We start from the raw sequence: 16,336 nt of genomic DNA on the forward strand, positions 1-16,336 counted from the left end.
TGATGTTTATTATATTTATTTTATTGACTTTTATTTATCTGCTTTCAACACTTTATTGTTTTATTGTTGTCTTTTAAGTTCAGTCTTTTAAAATTTTGTCTATTTTGCTTTTATTTTATTTATTTACTTTATTCATTTGTCTGTGTTGTTTTAATCCTGCTGTGTGAAGCACTTTGGGCTCCATGTTTGTATTAAAGGTGCTGTATAAATAAAGTTATTAGTATTGTCTTGCTGTTTGAAGAATCCAAGTTTACTCATTCAAAGTAGGAAATACAAGCAAAGTCTGAGATTTTTAGGATGAATTGCGTCTATTTTACCTTAAAATCAGTTGCTTGCATCTCTTTTGTTATTTATAATTAATTAACCTGTTTTGTTTTGGGGGGTTTTGTCTTTTTGTTGTTGTTTTTTGTGATGTATCAGTCCATCAAAACAGTGATTGGGCTTTTTGGAACTAAAAATGTTGTATTTGATTTCAGTAGCCTATGAAAATGTATGGTTTCCTTCTTGACTAATTGCTACGTGATTTAAATACCTTTATGGTGTGTTATTATCACTGTACTGTAATGTTATTCCACACAGGTCATTCTGAGAGAAACACAGTGGTAAGCTGCGTTTTATTTTTGCACGTCATCACCGGACGTCCAGTCCACCTGGTACGCCTCCTCCACCTTGACGCCCAGGTACACGGATCGAGTTGAAAACTTTACTGAAACTGGCGTTTTGGAGCGTAGTTGTTCGAGGGAATGTTCAAAATGGATTAAAAACGGAAATGTTTCATGTCGGGTGGAGAGGACAGCTTTGATTTGGGAGTCAGTTGGTGGACGCGCCGTGTAACACTGTAAGTAATGTTTAGGGAGAAATTCGTTAGTCCTCTAATGGAGGAAAAGAACAGCAATGACAAGCCGCCATGAAAGTGAAAATAATTTTAATACACGAAAGGGATCGTGGCCTAATGTGTCAAATGGCAAGCGTGAACATGTTGTTAATGTTAGTGGTTAAATGTGGGGAAAAAACAGCTGGATAATATTTAAAGTATTTCACTAGTTTGTTTAGTAGCTAACGTCTGACTACTGTAAACAACCCAATACATGCTGTCATGGCACTGAGCGCCAGACACGATTTGAGAATCTGGCTGTTTATGATTTCAGAAACATAACCAAAGATTACTAATATGTCTTTAAATCATATTATCACTCATGCAACCCACAAGTAACGCTTGTATACTTTAATAAAATGTTTTACACAGCTTCTTAGTGATTGTGGCTGAAAATAACAGCTAAAAGCAAATTCACTGAATCCGTTTTGATGATGACATTTTGCTAGCCATACCCAACCATGCAGCAGTTGTGGATGAATGGATTGATTTTTTTTTTAAACCGTTTTGTATTTATGTTTTTGTCTTGTAATGAGTATCTCCCGATTATACATTTTCAGTTCAATTTTAGAAATCTCCATGACATCATGCAGTAATCTGATATGTCTATAGTTAATTGTGTAGGACTGTGTGCTTACATATCCTCAACAGAACCAGTTGGGTTACTTTACCTGCCACCTGGGGATAGTAGTTTCACATTTGTTTTGAAGAGAGATGCCCTCAGGTGGCTTCAAATGCTTTTAGGTTTTGCTTTTTGATTGCATTGATAAAAAGTATGTTGTTTAGTGATTCCATGTTAACACTGTCTTACCATTTGGTTCCACCTCAATTCACCTCATTTTCTCTCATGCCCGTCCAGACCTTGGAGCCACTAAGTCATGTCTGCCGGCAGCACTGGCAGTCTGAGACACAGCTCAGGGCCTGGCAACAACAGGTATGGACCCAGCCGGAGCAGCAGCCAGAGGTCATCGTATGAGGAGCGCTGTGTGGACCCAGTTGAAGACTGGCCACACACCCCAGAGCCAAAAACAGTCCACAAAGCTCACCTGAAAGATGCAAATGGGAAGGAGTCTGAGACCATTGGCTTCATTCCTGGCTCAGCTGACCCTCCCTCTGCATCACAAACCTGCAATCCCTGCGCTTCTCCAAGGAGCTGTCGGACCTTTATCTGCAGCGTGCTGACCTGTGGCCTCTACAGGGTCTGCCAGCCTTCCGTCCTCGCTCCCTGCCTGGCGCCAAACGAGAGCTCCCCAGATGAACCAGAGAAGCTGAGCCTCCGAGCTGTGAACCCAGGAGACAACAAAGAAGAGGACAGCACAGACTGGCTAGGGGATGTCCGCATCGCTGGAGTCAAAGTGGACAGTCCAAGAGAGTATTTGGATGTTGAAAGCAAATCTCCATATGTGCCTCTGCACGGTGGTCAAATGCAGCCCAGCCATCTGTCCCTGCATGAGTCTATGAGGTTTGACGACTGGGAGGACGGGGAGGAGAATGTGGACTCTCTGATTACTAAGAAGCTGCTCGAGCTCTACTCTGAATATCAGATTGAAGAGTTGGCCAGGTGCACCTCAGACTCTGTGTTTCTGAAGAAGAGCAAGGCCATCAACCAGCTCATCAACTCACTGGCAGAGGAGCACAAAATGGATGAGCAGGAAGCCGAGTGTCGGCTGGTGCGTGGCATCATCCGCATCAGCACACGTAAGAGTACAAAGAAGAGGCCACGCACCCCCAGGACGGAGAGGACGCTGTCAGACAGCGGGAATGAGACGATGAGGGACAGCGATTCCTTCTCATTCAGCAACAACAGTAAGTTTTGTTATTTTTCACTTCTTAAACCTGCAGTGCGGAACTCCCCCCTTTGGCAGTGAGAGTAAATAGTAGTTACAAGGATGTAACTCCAGTTCTATGAGTATGTGCGTGAGTCAGTCCCCGTCACTCCTGTTCTGGCTGTGAAATGGTTGATAAATTGTTTTGAGCGTCACAACCCCCGCGAAATGACTCATTTCATTATCAGAATTTGATCCATTTGGTCTGATAACATTTAGAACGTCTAAAAGAGCCGCGTGATTACATAATTTTATCCGTTATGTTAGCGGAGAGTTACACTGGAAGTTAGCCGGCTCAGCTGGCGGAAGTCTGTGGTGCACATGCTCTATGGGTGCCCTTCATTTCTGGTAAACCAATCATTGTTGGTCACATCACTACGTGTACGGGAATGTCACTACAGACACCAGATTTAGAAACTCCTGTATACTGTGAAATAAAGAGATTTACCTGGTGGTGATAGGCTTAGGCCCCGATCAGACAGAGCCCCTTTCAGCAGCCTGGGGCAGCTTTTTAAATTGTTTTTAATGAGAGTGAAGCTTTTTGCTCGCTGCTTTTGCATCACTGAGCCGCTCTATGTGCCTCGCATTTTTGCAGGAGCGCGCTGAACGCCTCAAGTTGAAAAAACTTCAACTCAGAACAGAAAAGTGGCCAACGTCATTTGCATTTTTTCCCATTGTCCAATCAATTGAGCCTTCTGTGGTGGTGACAACAAGTGGAGACAGCAGTCATGGAGGACAAACTAGTGGTGGCTGTTGCTTGATAGCTGGAGCTATATGACTTTACCAACCACAGTTACCATGATCAATAACTATCTAAAAAATAAAAGGTACAGATCTGTGAGTTTACTTCACAGCAAAATAACAGTTAGGCTAAGGACAGGTGATTTGGTGGTTGCCGAGCAACAGTAAAAAAAAAAAAAGAAAAGACAGCAAGCTGCTCTTTTTTAAAGTTGTAGGCTTTCACAAAAAAAGGCAGTGCTGTGCGCCTCGCATTTTGCAGCCTACAAAAAGTGTTCTGTCTGATCGGAGACTTAATCAGCATTGTGTGGACTCTGAATGTAATGGACGTTCATTTATATGTAAATTCTGCACTCCAGCTTTAACTCCAAACAATGTTAGTGTCAAAAAGAAATAAGATCCACCGAAACACCAAACTACTTTTCTGCCATCAAGGGAATCACTTTTGCTTTCTGTTTCCTCAAGATGACTACAAATCAAATCCAAACATCCAAATATCTGAACTGACATCCTCTGACAAGTGTGCCAGGGACATGTGGAGGAACAATGGAGGTGAGAAACCGGTCTTAATCCACTTTAGTATGTTATCACACACACAGTATACTGTTACATTCATAACACCTACTCATGCTATTAATGGAAATAGTGTGTCATTCACTTTTTTCCCTTCCATTGACCTTGAATAAGTTGTGTGTTTTGTTTTCCATAACAGGAAGTTATTTTGGTTTACACATGGCTGTTATTACAGGGAAAGTGTATCATGGATGTATTTGACAATAGTACTGGTTTTACTATAAAGTTTTGTTTTCATAAGATGCAGCCCACCACTAGTTTAAATTTCTTATAAATTCTATTCCATCTTGTAACATCAGATTATTTCTGACTTGAGTCTGAATTTTGAGGACGCTGATATCATTTTTGTTTCTACAAATGTTATTAGATGCTGTTTTTGTAAGTAAAAGAGGAGATGCAGGTGCAAGGCTGTAGCCCCTCCAGTGCACCCTCACCTCTACATGTTTTTAATTATTAATTATTTATATTTTTATTTGTTCAGTTCACATTTGAATTAAATTGTCTGCAAATTTTATTTTGCATTATCAAAGCCTAATTGCAGTTTAAAAGACTTTTCCACACTGTCCTTTGGATATTTATTTTGTTGTTCTAAAAGTTCCAAATGTACATATAATGAGTCTAAAATACTGGAACTGGCCTATAAAATTGCCTTATGTGTAATTTTTAAAAAAGCAGAGTGTAAAATCCACACACTCACGTTGCTAAAACTAAAAAAAATTCCCAAGAAAAAATGTACTTCTTTGTCCTTCATGGTAGCAGCGGCTCTGTGCAGGTGTGTGATTACTGTTGTTATAGTGCAGTTTGCTTTTGTGTTTATACTGCACAACATTTTCTAATGCATCTATGAAGGATAGACACAATAGCAGAAATGCCATGTAAGAGTGATGTTTAATATAATGACGCTCAGACCACATTTACACTGCAGCAAGCATGTGTAGTGCAGTTTAATTGACCTTGTGGAGTGTCTCTCTTAGTCAGTTTTTTTTTTTCTGGGCAGGTGCCATTTGGAACTTAGTTTACACCTTTTTAACTACACAAAGAATCCTGAAACTGTACCTTGTCTTGATCCTCGTCCCCGTAAACGGTGGTGTAATTTGTTCAGATTAAAAGCTTCAAACATATCTAGTACAGGAAACAAGCCAAACAACAGAGGGCTTTGTGAGTGAGGTGATGAATATTCATATGCAGACTAAGTTTCAGATACTTCCTCCATAAAGTTACTGTTAAAATTTACACTGAGCCTGGTGCACTGGTGCTCAGGGCTGCACCGGTGCTCAGTACTGCACCAGTAACAGACTCATATGTAAATAGGTTTTATCAGTGAGCTGCAGCCAAGAGGTCCAGTAGAGCAGGTTGCACATGCTCCTGTACAGACAGGACTCTGTGGTGCATGTGTTTTTTCGACAGTGAATGAAGATGGAAATAATCTGAGAAAAAAATTGTTCTCTAGTTTCTCTAATGAGAAAAAAATATTGCTCTGTTTTATTTAGAATGAATTCTCAGAAGGTGGTATGTGCATCTGTCTGGTTATTAAATATTGTAATAAGTTATAATCCTTAAGATTTCACTCCTAGTTGATTTGATGACAACCTTACATGCTGGTGCTAACAGCAAGCACAGTGTAATACTACAAGTCCCAATATGGCTTCTCCTTCATGTTCCATTACTCACTGCAATATTTAAAACTGATCCATTGTCCAAAATTATTGTCTTTTTTTGTGGGTGCTTGATGATAAAAACATTCTGCTTCTTGATACTGCATCATAATAAAAGCCACCCTGTGTTGATCACTTTTAATGTGAAGCAGCAGCAGTAGGAAATGTTGGGTTTTTATTAGGAGTAACTTAATACAGCTCTGATACAGCTGTAGTTTGATCAGTAAACAGTGAGACTGATATCAGTGAGATAAGATTAAAAACAGTAACACTAGATTACATGCTGCATCATTTCCTGTGAAGGCAATTTGAATCTTGTGAGGCAAGACTATGAAAAGTATGATACAGAGAGGTAATTACAGAATGTACATAAAGTTAATGCATTGAACGGCTATTGCTGAGAAATGCAGACCATAAATAGAATCAAAAACAGGGTTTGATTAAATAAAAATCTTAAAGATCATGTCTAACAGATTGCATGGTTAGTAAGTGCAGTTTGTGAGGCATTTAAAAGAACTTACTCCTGCTTGTGGTGAGTCTGAAAGACATTTTATGAATGCACTCCTATTTATTAATCATCTGTCTAACATACCATTACCTCTCAGTTTTTAAATCAAAATCTCACAGCTGTGAGCAATTCTACTGGCTTTGCACTGTGAATAGGCAGTGAGCAAGAGTAATTCCCCTTTCCAGATTAATAACAATATGCTGTTTAACTACTATGTCTTTTTTGTTCCTATAGGTCACACTTCTAGTTCTCCAACATCCTACTTGCCTTCTCACACAGAGACTAATTCTTCAGGTTTCCCGCTAATTCGCACTTCTGTGAGAACATGATTCCTGCTCCGTGCTGGTGAATTATGCTTGAATTTGTCATGTTGTGTCCACAAGGTCACAAATGAGACATTGAAAGGGGACACCACTTGCACAGGAGTCTCTGGTTTAGCCAAGCTCTTTGTACAAACCAAGGCTTTGGTATGGGAAAAAAAAAATGTGAAAAAGTCACATTGTCTGAAGGACTCCAGTGAACTCAGGGCTCTGTGTGATTTATTTATGGTTGATAAATATTATGTGTATATTTGAAGGATTGCTTGGCTGAGACTTTGCCCTGCAAGCAGATATCAACAGTAGCTCTTGATGATTCTTAAATATTGTATCACGATTAACCGTCCCCTCGTCCTTGAAGGAGAACTACGTTATCTTCATGAAACCTGACTCGTTTCTGATGGTCAGACTATTGTTCTGTTGTTGTGCCAAGGACATTTGAATTTTAAAACATGTTTTTTGGCACATCTTCATCTTATCATCATTAAGATTTATTTTTTAACTGTTTTCAACTATCACATTTGCAGTTTGTGATCTATGATTTGTTATCAGAAATGATGTTCTGATAGTTTTGATAATTTGACAGATTTCCAGTTTATGTAAGAGTTATAGCACTGCTCTAAAGGACAATAGTGTAAAATAATGAAGAAGAGCAGTTTTATATTGAGTTTCTGAAACCTGCAATGATGAACTTGGTTGGTTGGACTTTTCATTAAATGTAGCAAAACCACCAAGTTCTCACTTGTCCTTGCAAAGTTTTACCAAAAAAACAAAAAAAATTAATCTTAACTCGAGGTCCATGTACTAGCTTTTTCTGGAACTTTGAGCTGCATCTCACAACCTTCCTCAGTGGAATGACAATATGTTGTAACATCTTCTAAACCAGTTATAACTATAATATACATATACACATACATTGTATATTACACATACATACATACTGTGTTATAATATAGTTAGTAAGTTGGTTAGTTATGTGATTTATTGAATACAATTTACAAGTGCTTAGCCCACTTAGACCTATAAAACAATAATGTTGCAGTTGTGAAACATAACATAACTTTTTCATATAAAATTAAAATGTATAGCCTTTAAATGATCGTATAATGATAAATGAAACATGAAGTGTATTTTGTTTTCAGTGTTACTTAAATCACATAAATAAGGCCTCCTCTCTTCAGGGAGACCATTAAACTTGCCTATTTCTAGTATGTATCCACATTGTAGCTGTTCATGAGACAGTATTTTCATAATTTATATACTGTAATAATTACAATGGTATGTGTTCTTCCGGTGAGGAAGACTATGAGATGAGCTTTAAAGCTCCCCAAAAAAGCTAGTAAGTGGAGTGGATTTAAGATTTCTTTTTTTTTTTGGTTAAACTTCTTTTTTTTGTTGTGACTTATGATTTAGGTGTCATACAATGTGGAAAAAGCAGATCATCATTGCTGTCATAACATGAAGTTACCAGGTGTTGGATGAATTTTGAATACTGTTTGTGGCTGTGTGCTACTCTGTAACTCAAATCTCAAATATAAATATGCTATTGAAGATGATTAATTGTACCTATAGACTAGCAGTGTAAGATAATGTAATATCACTTATTAGTGATGTTGTCACACGCCGACTTATGAAGTGAATGTGTGTTTTCCTTCCAAAGTGCTCGGTGTGTTTGCTCCTGGTGGGAATTTTGCCAGCTGACTCAGTTGAATTTATTCAGTTATGTGACCTTTTTATCAGCACTAGCTTATATGACCCTATTGTAGTTAGTTAATACTCAGGTAGCTAAATGTATGATGTAACTGTCCAGATTACGCCTATTTCCTGCTCTTGTTACCTGTGATCCATCCTCTTTTGCCCTTTGTTCCACATACGGTACATTGATTTAATGCAATGAATGAACTACTTTTTTGTCTTAAGGTAAATACTATGAGTTACTATGAGTGGTTATAATGAAATGGTGTGAAACTGTTCTGGTTTGGACCAAGAAGCAGAAAATGCAACATGACAATTTAGGAAGTGATGAATGTGTCTCTAACTGTATTTCTCATGTCATTGAACTGGTTGAATTGTCTGATAATTACATCATTTTTTATTCACATATTATACTTTCTCAGAAGGTTTCCTAAAAACCGAAGTACAATTCTTGGGTCTTTCATCAGGGGAAATATATGGTAATTTATATTTTCTGCAAAGTGTGTTGGCAGATACCGTAACCCATCTTTAAAAAGTTATCTCAATGTAAAAACAATAAATAAAGTACAACAAAAGAGATATTGTTTGCCTGTTCTTTGCCACATACGGCCACATGAGGGAGCCAAAATTGCAATTTTAAGATTTTAAGATCAGGTCATGCTGCTTCTTCAATTTCCCCTCCAATAGAAATATCAATCATTGATCAAGACTTAATCAAGCTGAAGGGGATATTAGGTTTATTTCATGTTCTTAACAACATAGCTTCACTGTATAAAACTCAATATTACAACACTCATAAAAGTCTTTCTCATGGGGATCTTATTGTAAAAATAACATCTCTGTTAACAAATGTAACATATTTGTGTTGCCAATAACTGGCTTGAAGAAGAGCTCTGTGACCAAGTTGTGGCTCACAGTCTGAATGGTGGAGGCTGCTAGGAGGATGTGGCTGAGGCGACCGCTGTCCTCTGGGTGCAGATGGTGGATGACTTCTTGGAGAGCTCTCTGAGCCTCCTGTTGGAGGCCTTCTATGAACAACAAGGCACTCAAACCTTTGACAGCTGTAGTAGATGAAGAAAAGGTTCTGTTTAAGCTCATGTCCAATAAATTAATAAGCATGGGTATTGAAATTCAAAATGTTTTACCTGGGTTAAACAACATAGCACCCTTCAGGTAAGCGTATTCCTTTGGACTGAGATCCAGATTCCACAGGTGATGCAAGCAAGTTCTCAAATTGTGGACTCCAGCAAGAGTTGGTTGTTCAGCCTCCTTTTCAGTGAGTCCTGCTCCAAGCAGAATCTGTCGAAGAATACTTGAATTTGGCACATCTGTCACTTCAAACACCATCTTTTCTTGGGCAAGCCCCAGAACAAAAAGAGGAACCCAGCAGTGTCTTAACAAGGATGACTGATCTCCTGATGGAAGCTGACTAAAAGATGGTAGACTTCTCATGAAGCAAATAGTTTTTACCAGCACGCTGGAGGCAACTTGGCAGGTAGTCTGGGGGTCCTTCAGGTAAACTGCCCTCCTCTGCTCACAGTGACAACTGTGCATTGTGGTGTTAAAGTTTTTGAGGGAGCCACTGTCCCTGCAGCTCAAGATGTTGTAAAGGATGGTGTGCGGATGCTGATCCTTGTAACCTGAGCAAGTGCTGTTTGTAATCTTCTCTTCCAGAGGAAACATAGTAGAGGATGAGGCATCTGTCAAAAAGGGTTAACAAAGAAACAATAAGCCAGTTAGCTCCAGAAAGCATGAAGAGTCACACTACTACGCACGCTCCAGCCGTATTTATCCAGGATGTCACTTGTTAAACCTTGACCCTTTTTTAAGCCCCTGCATTGAGAAAAAACAGTGACCCTGGACCTCCCATACAGACGGAGCTGGTTTCTCTCGACGTGGAGGCGATAAGGCTAGTTAAACCCAGCAGCTGCCCCGGGAAGAGAAATACAGAAGCTGGCGGGGTGAATGACATTTATCATGTTTACCTCAGTCATTAACTCCGTCTGTACCAGTCTACCAAGGACTGACAGGGTAAAGGCACAGGCTGCCACCTGACCTGTGCCCCACTTACACCTTGGACGTGCATGAAAGGACACAACGATTTTTTTTATTGGTTTTGAAGATTACAACTGTGTGAGTTGTGGGTCATATAATTCACTGCCACAAACTCGGTCTCTATCAGTTCTCTATCAATTCGGTCTCTATTTAATGAGTGTACTGATTAAATAGTTTCTTTTATATGCATCTTAAACATATTACATGCCTTTGTTCTTAGATCTCTTCAAAAATTATAACTTTAAAGAAACTTTCACTCATTTCTGTTCCTTTGCTTTCACTGACCTTGTTTGTTTCAGCTCAGGATACTGATCTTTCAACATTACAGTCTTTTTAGTGCTCTCTCTTTTTGTCACTATACTTCCATCGCAGCTCAACAGGGAAAAACTGTCTGATGAAACACAAAGAGGGAATTTGATGCTAAAAAGACAGTAAATGTGGCCAAGTTGATATGACTAACTTAGACTGCTGAAGCTTCATATAAGCTTCAGATACACTTTAAAATGCATCTCTGCACAAAATGACTGTGTGGACACATTGTGGATTTTACCCCCCATCACTTACATTGAGAGCTCATTTGAAGGGGATCTTTCACTAGCCAGTATGAGCAGGAGGAATGATTACAGAAAGGAAAACCTCTTTCAGTGTTCATATGGTGTATAGGTTAATCTTTACACTTGCCGCTAGCGAGTCATGTTATCATATATGCCAAACTGTTTGCAGTAGATGTACAAACGCACCGTGAACCTTTAAACTGGATCACCAGTATCACTGAACAAATCAGTAGCTTTTATCAGTGGAACACTTCACTGGGTACTGATATAGCATCTTTGGTGGGTCAGCCATTATACATATAACGTTACTTCCTCATGAAGATTAAAATAAAAATAAGAAATAGAAAGGTAGAGGTGTAGTAGTGCAATGAGACTGTGTCACATGTTATAAAGACATGACATAAAGCATCCATGTTTGAAAAGTATGCACGTTGCAGTAGTTCATGCTGCGTCCTTTAGTTGCTAATTTAGTTTCAGATCATCTTGTGAAATGCAGTATTATGACTGTAATGTTTGGGTCTTCAAATAGGACATTGTTAACGTTACATAATAAAGTTAATGTCATTAATACCTTTTTTGTTTATAATACAGTGTATGTACAGGAAGAATTTATAGGAAAGTATAATGTCTGTTTTTTACATAAAGTAACATGATAATTTGAACGTCAGTACATTCCCATACAGGAAAAGCAAAAGGAGTACAAGAGTGAAACATTGACTGCTATACCCAATCAACATAAAATCAAACCCACTGTTGTTTCTACATCAGCATACTCATCTCTCTTAACATATTTTTTGTTGAGGATGGAAAAATGTGTCTGATTGTTACTCACTGTTAGGAAGCGGACAGGAAGACACAGGGTGCAGGGTTTTCAGTTGAAAAAAGGTGGGCTTTATCGATGATTGTGACCAATTTACCACTCAAAATGTATAGATATACAATGATTTCTTGATTTAGATGATTTTGCAGGATGAAATGACAATTGTTGCCAGCAGATTTGGATTTGATTTGATTTGTAGCTAGCTAGCTAATTAATGTTAACTTTGTGAGTTGACTGAAAACTCGTTTTATAATGTGATCCATGCAAAAGGCCTTAAATATGCACTTGATGGTTACTATTTGGCCTTCATCTTTGCTTTCTGTGATAATTTTTTATTATTGAGACAAAGTGAAGTAAAAATTTTTTAAAAAACGTGTTTTGTGGTTGCTTGACATTTACTTTAATTTGCACATTATCCTTCAAAAATGGCCCTTATGGCTTCCACATCCAGGTGGTTTAAGGTTCGCTGTAGAATTCCAGTTCGGATCTGGTGGTTAGAAAGAGACAGAGAATAAATGTGAGAGTCTGAATTTCATTTTCAAGTTCTTGACAGGTTTGTAAATTGTCTTTTTTTTTTTTACTTTATGTAAAACTTTTTTTGACAGGTTAAACAATTTCATATGTTTGTAGTAATTTCACACAATTCAGCAGGTTCTGATTAATAATTATAAGGAATTGTCATAGATAGTACATACTGGTGTCTGTATGTCACCTAAACATAAAGAATTTGAGCCACAATTGAAACCTGGAAAAAAAGAAACTTGAATCTGAGCCATCAATACTGGATAGGCATAGACTGTCAATAAATGTCAATCAAAAACCCATAGCTAAAAGTTTATTATTATAGTGGAATTGTGCTAAATAAATAAACCCTGTGCACCTTCTGAAAAGATATAATCAGAAAAAAGGAATAATTCAATGCCTTCCATTGTAAAGGGGCTAGTATACTTCCTCAGAACTGTTTGTCCGAATGGGAAAAAAATGCCCAGTGTAAACCCATAAAAACTGGGGTTTTTTGATCCCATGGCCATTATAGCATGAATTCATGCATTCTATTTTATAAGTCTTTCAAACTGAAGCTCTGGCTTCAAAATTGTAGTTTTGAGCAATTTTCTATGCTTTGCTATGCCAGGGGCATTTCATGCATTATCGAGTTTTAGAGGACATTGTAGCAAATTTATTCATCTGAAAATGGTGTATTTGTATTGATATAGATGTCCAAGGGTGGCATATGTGTGTATGGAGAAACTAGTGTGTGTGTGTGTGTGTGTGTGTGTGTACAGCTAAAGAGATGTAATTCATAAAGGCTGCAGGTCACATTATCACATTACTCCTTTCTCCCTCTCTCTCTCTCAGACACACACATACATCCCCCCTTTAACTGAAGTTGGTTAAAATAATTGACTAGGTAATATGCTGTATTGATAGTATTGTAAAGTGAGGCACATGGGTTAAACAATAGCACGTCTCTCCAGTCCCCTTCCCCTCTCTATGACAGCCAGCAATTCACTCCGCCTTCTAGTGTACGGTAGCTGCTCTGAACTACTATAAACATTTTTAATTTCTGAAGTGGTCAGACAACACATCACATGATCTAGTTGTGACTGAGCATAATCCAACCTCAAGTTTTGGGCCCACAACATTCTCTGTGAGTTTACCAGATTTATGACTCTATACTGAAGCACCGACCTGTTGTTCCACTTAGCAACTCTGTTTTATTTAGAAGGTCCAACTAAAAAAATCAACAGGATCAGTCCTTAATGCAAGTGCCCATAAACAACATAAATTGTATTTAAATTCAAGTGACAGTGCCCTCTAGTGGCTGTAGTAATTATGATGGGAGCAAAGGACAAATCAGGTGACATTATTTTAGAGTGACAAGAAAGTTGTGGATGGATGGATCAACAAAACATTAACTTTGAAACAGGACATCGCTGGTCTTTTCCCTTTTCCAACCATGAGTCAACATTGTTTTTGAAAACCATGACCATGATCGTCCCCAAACCTTAACCCCATGGTTATTATTGTAACCATGACAAAGAAGGTCCCCTAACCTTATGAAAGTAGTCATTTTAACACAAACCACAATGTTTCCCTAACCTTAACAAACCATAATCTTTTTCTGAATGTAACTGGACCTTAACCATACCGTTGTCACGTCATAAAACATATTTATATTTCAACAGAGATTAGTAATGGTTTTGGAAGGCACAGACAAATGATGTCATCCTGCTGATACAGTGATCAGATCAGAAAACGCTCTCTGTGTCGCTTTGGGCCAATGTGTTTTGTTGATGAATCTGGAGAACTTGTTGGCTTCACCCTAGACTATAAAACAAGGGAATCCAAACAGGAAATGAGGAGCACTAAATAACCAAGGCTATTGGGTGTACTTTCCCCAAAGAAATGTACAAGTCAAATGTCAGTCAGTACTGAAAAGGACCATCCTGGTGCAGGTGGTCTTCCCTTGAATGAGAATAATCTCTGTCTACTGTGAATCAGATAAAAGTTAAACACAATCATATTCTTGGTGTTTCCTTTCAAAGCATTATTGATTCCTGTTACACAAATTCCCACTTGGCTTTATACCTCCCTGCTTAACTAATCAACTTAGTGTCTATATGTCGTAAAGATATGGCTGATGATGAAACTTTCCTGAGTGTGAAAATTCTTCTACATACAGCCTTTTTTATTTTGTGCTGTGAGTTGCTCACCTAAGTTGCTCACACATAGATTGCTATTGATGTCTTTTCAAAACTGGGTCTGCTCTGATTTTCCCAAAATTATATTCAGTCAAAAGGCATCAGACTCAGCCAGCTAAATCTGTTTCACTTTTTTGGCAGTTGTCAGCTTGTTGTCATGATTTACTTTAAAAATCATTCAGTCATTGTTTTTGGAAGTAAACAAACCACAGTTGATAGCTGTTATTAATTAAGGGTTCACACCCCAGTGCCAGCCCATCTGTAGAATGAATTTTGAAATGGCCATTTTATTCTTTTTTTAATAGCCCTATTATTGTGTATATACATACCTCTGCAGGTTTCCTTTTCTTAATTACTTTAATTTAGCAATGGTTTTAATTTTGTAAATTTATAGAAAGTGTTCTTTTGGTTCCAGTGTCTTTCTAATCATCATGCCATTTTGTGGAGCCAATCTAAACCTGTGGTGCCTCAGCCAAACCAAACTCACAGGACCAAGTATTCACTCAGATGTCACCAATTAAATGCCAAATTTATTTTTGAAGCTAATAAATTAAGAAATGTTATCATAGAGACCCAAGTTTCTTTCATTGGACTCTCTGAAACACTGATACATACCTGTACTTCCTGACTAAGCTAAATGCATATTTACTTCTGTGGTATTTGAGACTGTAATCATTTTAACAAAGATAAATTAATGATTTGTTTTTATGCTCCCAAAGGCCCCATGGGAGTTGGAGTTGTTCTGCACTTTGCTTACTGTAAATATCCATTTAACTGAGAATCTGAGGAGAAATCCCCAGGAAAATGAGTCACAGATGGCAGTGGAGCAGAGGAAAGGGGTCTGGACGTTGGTCCTCTATTGCCTAAATCTATCCAATATAAATGGGGTTTTTTTCAGTGTATTGGTTGTGTTGTTGACACCATTTTAAAATACCTCAAATATTAATTTAAATGCCTGGATGAACCCACTGTTCATTTTATTCTTTTTTAACTTCAGGTTAACAGTTATAGCATGACCCAATAAACCTGTTGTAAGTGTTTACTTATTACAAACCTCTGTTTGTCTGTTTGTATTACAAACCTGTTATGTCAAACTCATGAGTCATCAACATGCATTCAGAATAATAAGCTGTTCTCACACTGACTTTGAACTGTTTGAGGTTAAAGGTCACAGAGAATTGTATAAATCTGCAATGAGGATACTCATTGCTTAAATGATTACAGTATTTCAAAACATTATCATAACATTAACAGAGATGAACCTAAGTTAATATTTTGTGATTACATTTGTTGAAAGTGTGTCATCTATACCTCAATGATTTTAAAAGCCAGATGAGGCTTATTGATTATCTGCACCATGTGCGACACCATGTTCCCCAGTTACTGTTAATTAGCTGACACCACCATATCCAGTACATGCAAAAGGACCTGAGGTTGTTTGTCAGTAAATATTTTTGTTGATAATTATTTTTCTGGGAAATATATGTAGAAGAACCCTTTATATTAGTAGTTTTGATATATTTAGCATTGTTTTTGCTTTGTGCTGTGTTTAAAGCTAGGATTTAAGTGAACCTGTTCTAAACAGCAGCTATGAGCTCATAACTAAATGCTAGAGTATGCCAGAACACAAGGCTGACTCGGCTGTCAGCTGAAGGAAAAAATCATGATTTAGTTGGAATGACCTCTTCTACTTTCTGTGCCAATAAAGGCTGTTTGTCCAGTTTCTCATAAAGGTCCATTTATGAAGCTTTGTTGAAAAGAAAAACAAGCTTCTGAGATCTCTGTTACATCTGCAGAGAACAGCCCTCAGAAAGACTTAAATTAAAGAGGGTAAAGCAACTGTCAGATTTGGGATAATTAATCTCTTCTCACTAGTTTATGTATTCATTTTATATTTTGTTGAATTTTCTGATCATATAATGTACCACACGTCATTTGATGCTCCTATGGCGCACTGCAGGCATCAGATTTGAAATGCCAACACTACAGAACCAACACAGATTTCTCCTGTTGTCGTTG

General features: G+C 37.9%; 2 protein-coding genes across 2 annotated transcripts; one reads left to right on the plus strand and one right to left on the minus strand.

Moving 5' to 3' along the window:
• Positions 1-622: 622 nt before the first annotated feature.
• On the plus strand, positions 623-8,432 carry kdf1b (keratinocyte differentiation factor 1b). Its single transcript, XM_044336630.1, has 4 exons — positions 623-838; positions 1,734-2,680; positions 3,904-3,990; positions 6,409-8,432. Exons 2-4 carry the CDS (start codon positions 1,753-1,755, stop codon positions 6,501-6,503), a joined length of 1,110 nt encoding a protein of 369 aa, XP_044192565.1. The 5' UTR covers positions 623-838; positions 1,734-1,752; the 3' UTR covers positions 6,504-8,432.
• A 490-nt stretch (positions 8,433-8,922) lies between these two features.
• On the minus strand, positions 8,923-9,974 carry nr0b2b (nuclear receptor subfamily 0, group B, member 2b). Its single transcript, XM_044336356.1, has 2 exons — positions 9,332-9,974; positions 8,923-9,247 (listed from the first exon to the last, which is right to left on the minus strand). Exons 1-2 carry the CDS (start codon positions 9,867-9,869, stop codon positions 9,006-9,008), a joined length of 780 nt encoding a protein of 259 aa, XP_044192291.1. The 5' UTR covers positions 9,870-9,974; the 3' UTR covers positions 8,923-9,005.
• Between the last annotated feature and the right edge of the window lie 6,362 nt (positions 9,975-16,336).

This window comes from Thunnus albacares, chromosome 19 (genome assembly GCF_914725855.1).
Source record: "Thunnus albacares chromosome 19, fThuAlb1.1, whole genome shotgun sequence".
Classification (NCBI taxonomy): domain Eukaryota; kingdom Metazoa; phylum Chordata; class Actinopteri; order Scombriformes; family Scombridae; genus Thunnus; species Thunnus albacares.